Source organism: Ostrinia furnacalis, unplaced genomic scaffold, assembly GCF_004193835.3.
Source record: "Ostrinia furnacalis isolate ACB-3 unplaced genomic scaffold, ASM419383v2 OfSCF0213, whole genome shotgun sequence".
Classification (NCBI taxonomy): Eukaryota; Metazoa; Arthropoda; class Insecta; order Lepidoptera; family Crambidae; genus Ostrinia; species Ostrinia furnacalis.
The window spans coordinates 301,441-306,102 of NW_021130452.1; the positions used below are offsets into that span (position 1 = coordinate 301,441).

At 37.7% G+C, this 4,662-nt stretch overlaps 1 protein-coding gene across 1 annotated transcript; it reads right to left on the reverse strand.

Annotated features, from left to right (window-relative positions):
- Positions 1-907: 907 nt before the first annotated feature.
- On the reverse strand, positions 908-3,029 carry LOC114356459 (uncharacterized). Its single transcript, XM_028309649.1, has 4 exons — positions 2,883-3,029; positions 2,577-2,657; positions 1,645-1,725; positions 908-1,238 (listed from the first exon to the last, which is right to left on the reverse strand). Coding segments are annotated over exons 1-4 (495 nt in total). The 5' UTR covers positions 2,885-3,029.
- Positions 3,030-4,662: the final 1,633 nt, after the last annotated feature.

Sequence of the window (4,662 nt, forward strand, 5' to 3'; positions counted from 1 at the left end):
CTTTGACAACTTTTTTACCAATTACGACCTACTCGTCGACCTAAAGAGGCTTGGGTACAGAGCTACTGGAACCTTACGTGAAAACAGAACGAAACGGTGCCCTTTGATTACATCTAAAGATATGCGCAAAAAGCCTAGAGCTGAACATGACCACAGATTCGATAAGACAAACGAAATTTTATTGGTAAGATGGAAAGACAATAATGTGTGTACGATTGGAACAAATTTTGATACTTTGGAACCATTCGGGAAAGTCAAAAGATGGTGTTCCACGAAAAAACAAAAAGTAGACGTTAACATACCTCACGTATTCCAGAGTTACAATAAGGGAATGGGTGGAGTAGATCAGATGGATCAGTCTATAGGACTTTACCGAATTGGGGTGAAAGGAAAAAAGTGGTGGTGGGTCTTGTTCACTTATATGGTGGACATGACCATTTCGAATGCATGGAGACTTCACTGCATAGCAAACCCGGACTGTCGCATGGATCAGCTTGCATTCCGCAGACATATAGCACGCACGTATTTGAGCCTTAAAAAGCTCAATAAGAGTAGAAAGTCTTCCTCTACAATTGATGGAGAAGAGAGAATAAATAATGGGCACAACCCGGAAAAACTACCTAACCCGCTTAGATGTACTGTGTGCTCCAACAGAGTCAAAACAACTTGTGGCAAGTGCCTGAAAACGCTGTGCCTCGATAGAGGATGCTTTGCTCAATATCACTCCTAAGCGCCCATTGTACAAAGTTTAGTACACCCCTAAAAATCTAAGTTCTGATTTTGTTTTTGGTTTTCTTCATTTTTTATGTTTTTATGGAAGTGTTTTTATAACGAAAATAAACATTGGTTAAATAAAATTTAGCGTGGTTTTCATTTGGGCGTTAATGGGTTAAGTAAACATAAGCTATCAAAAATATTTAGTAGGTCNCCTTGCAATTTTTTTTAATTGCACCCAGAGCGGATCGTTGGGCTTCACCCTCAAGCGCAACTGTGCAGTCCACTTTTCAGCCCGCTGACGAGGATCCAGGTCGATGATGTCGCAGGTGTTAAACACCTTGACATCGAAGAAGATCTCCCCCTCTTCGACCAGCTCGATCTGGCGCGTCACGCCATCAGCGACTCTGCGGGCCAGGGACGACCACAGCGGCGACGCTTTCGGGACTGGCTCGGGGCACGGTCCGTCGGAGTCGTCGCCGAATAATTCGCTCGAAAGCGATTTCGCAGACTTGGTTGTGCCACTGAAATGATCAAAGTTTAAATTATAATAAGTTCAGGAAAACAATATAGGACCCACAGTTTGAAATGTATGTCAAATAATAATAATAATAATAAATATCCTTAGACATTTTACACTGCGCTTCTAGTCCCAAACTAAGCAAAGCTTGTACTATGGGTACCTACTAGACAACGGATATANTTAAAAAAAAAGTCTGCTTATTTATTGCCATTAAGGCGGAACAAAGTTCGCCGGGTCAGCTAGTTATACATAGAAAACACCCAGTCCAATACAAACAATTATGTTCATGCACACAAATGTTTGTACTGTGCGGGAATCGAACCCGCTACCTCCGGAATAGTAGTCCGTTCCGAACCACTACACCAAACGGCCGACAAATGAATATTTAAAAAAAATTTAATACATACCTAGTGGACGTCTTTTTCTTTGATTTAGAGGTGGCCGAAGGTGTTTCCGCCTTGGCTGATTTTTTCGCCTTCTTTGCGGGTCTGCAATTTAAATCTAAAATAAATGATTAACAATCGTAATTTCCAATGTTATATCACAATTAGATGTGACATTAAAAATACACAACCCACAAAAATTACTATACTTATAGAAAGGCATACTAGGTACTTGTAATCATTATCTCAGATCCTAACTGTTACTTTCCTACAAACACTTCCTGAGCATTTGAAATTATAGTATGTACTGTGTAGTAATAAAGATAGTATAGGTATTTACTTACTGTGGTGGAGGCTGTTCTCCGAAGTCCGAGGGNCATAGTTATTAAATTTTTAGCGTTTAGAGTCGCATCTCAAACTAATTTGAAAATTATAAATAACTTGAAATTATAATCTTGTCGTGGGTTCAATTCCCGCCTTAGGCAGTTCGATTTTTTCAAGTTATTTATAATTTTCAAATACAGGAGTATTGTTTAAAGTATTATCACAAGTTAGGTCTATGGTAATTAATTGTTTGTCAGATGCAGTTTGGGTCAGGCTGGGCGCACTACCGACTAACTCGTCAAACATGATTTGGGTTTTGGTGGCTGTGCAGGCTTCTCTTTCAGCTTCCATTAATTCAATATGGCTGTGAGCATCATAAAGGTCTTGTTTCATGATGGTCATACGTCTGAGGTTGTGTACGTACTCTTCATTGCACTCACCAAACCCGTCAATGATTAATTGTAGCCTATTCCGTTCCTCTACAATTGTCTCATAGTTGGNATACTAGCCTACTAGGTACTTGTAATCATTATCTCAGATCCTAACTGTTACTTTCCTACAAACACTTCCTGAGCATTTGAAATTATAGTATGTACTGTGTAGTAATTAAGATAGTATAGGTATTTACTTACTGTGGTGGAGGCTGTTCTCCGAAGTCCGAGGGCTCAGACTCAGAGTCCCAGGATGCCACCCGTTTATTATCTGATTGTGACCTAAAAACATTTTTTTTGTTACTTTTTGGTTTTAATCTTTATTGAGTACAACACTAATTCTTAGTTAGACAGAAATCATGACTATAAGCTGAACTAGAATCGAGTTTTTGTGCCGGTGGGAATCGAACCCATTTCAAATCCATATCAACTACATAACAAAAAACTTAGTGCAATACAACAAATAACTATCTAATCACTTAATAATCACAAAGGAAACTTACGAACATTTTGCGAAGTGAGTAAGCAGCACGAGGAGCACGAGAAGCACGATGAGCACGAGGAGCACGATGAGCAGTTAGGCACTACTTAAGTGTTCGTCAACAGAGGAGACTCGATTGATGGAAAGACTTCATGAAACTTATTTATACTTAATTTCATGATGACACACAAGCAAANATTAATAATCACAAAGGAAACTTACGAACATTTTGCGAACCACTCAAATGTGGAAATACTCCAGCGTTTCCAAAACAAAGTGCTGAAAATTTTGAGTTGTGCACCTTGGTTTACAAAGTCCACTGAAGTGCATGAATACCTGGAGATACCAAACGTCAAAGAGGTTGTAGATAAGTCCTGTAGGGCTTACAAACAGAGACTTCAGCGTCATGAAAATGTACTTGCTGCATCCCTTCTAAATTCTGAGAACTCTACATTCAGGCTCAGGAGAAAGCGAATAGCATCCATCTGAAGAGTTATTGTAAAGGAAACGAGGTGACACATCATGGGATGTGCAGAACCTAAACTGTCATTAATGCGAATTCATATAATCTGATAAAGGCTGACGGCTGATCGTAGATAGAATAAAAAAAAAAAAACTTAATAATCACAAAGGAAACTTACGAACATTTTGCGAAGTGAGTAAGCAGCACGAGGAGCACGAGAAGCACGATGAGCACGAGGAGCACGATGAGCAGTTAGGCACTACTTGAGTGTTCGTCAACAGAGGAGACTCGATTGATGGAAAGACTTCATGAAACTTATTTATACTTAACTAGCTGACCCGGCGAACTTCGTACCGCCTTAGCGTAGAGATTTTCTTAATATTTTTTTCCGTAAGAACCATCCTTGGACTTCCACAAACATTTAAAAAAAAGAATTATCGAAATTGGTTCAGCCGTTCACACGTGATGCCGTGACAACGCGAAACGGGTTTCATTTTTATATATATAGATTANGAGGAGACTCGATTGATGGAAAGACTTCATGAAACTTATTTATACTTAATTTCATGATGACACACAAGCAAAAGAAGCACGTAAAACACACATGTTGGAAATGTGTGTAAATGCACTGCTTGCATTTCTATGTTCATGGGAAAATAACATAATGATCAAATTTCATTTTTACTGTAGACTGATTTTTGTAGCATCTAAAACAGCACGAATCACGTTCGTTATTATTAGGGCTGTCACCCATAATCCCATAATGTTTTGCAAGATTGTGTTTATATTATGTTGATTCCATTACGAGCAAAGAGGCATGTGCTGTATTATGTATACTTATTTTAAATTAATTTACGATGGAGTGGTGCAGTTATTGACATTAAACATCTAAATATTTATGTCTAATCATACAATTACAAAAACGAATAAAGCCTGGGTGTAATATCAGAACTAACTTTGAAATCTCAATGAAAATACAAATATTACTATCACATACATCTGTAAATATAGATACTTTCACTTTCACCAGCGGAACAACCCTAACACATTTACTGAACTAGTAGCGCATTAGGAGTGGTAGTTAAACTCAGTATCAAAGTAGCTTCACTATTCAACATTATTTAAAAAATACACGTATTGTATGTTGGAGATAAACTAATTACCTAACCATGATATTTCATAACATTATATGTATAAAAATAAGTAAGTAAGTGTGCAAGATTAATTCTTGAGGATAATCATCTACACCATTAAAATGTAGGTTGATATTTCTTCAGATCACGTAAATAAATATATTATAGGTAAATCTACATAAAAATAATTTGCTTTAGTTGTATCATCAT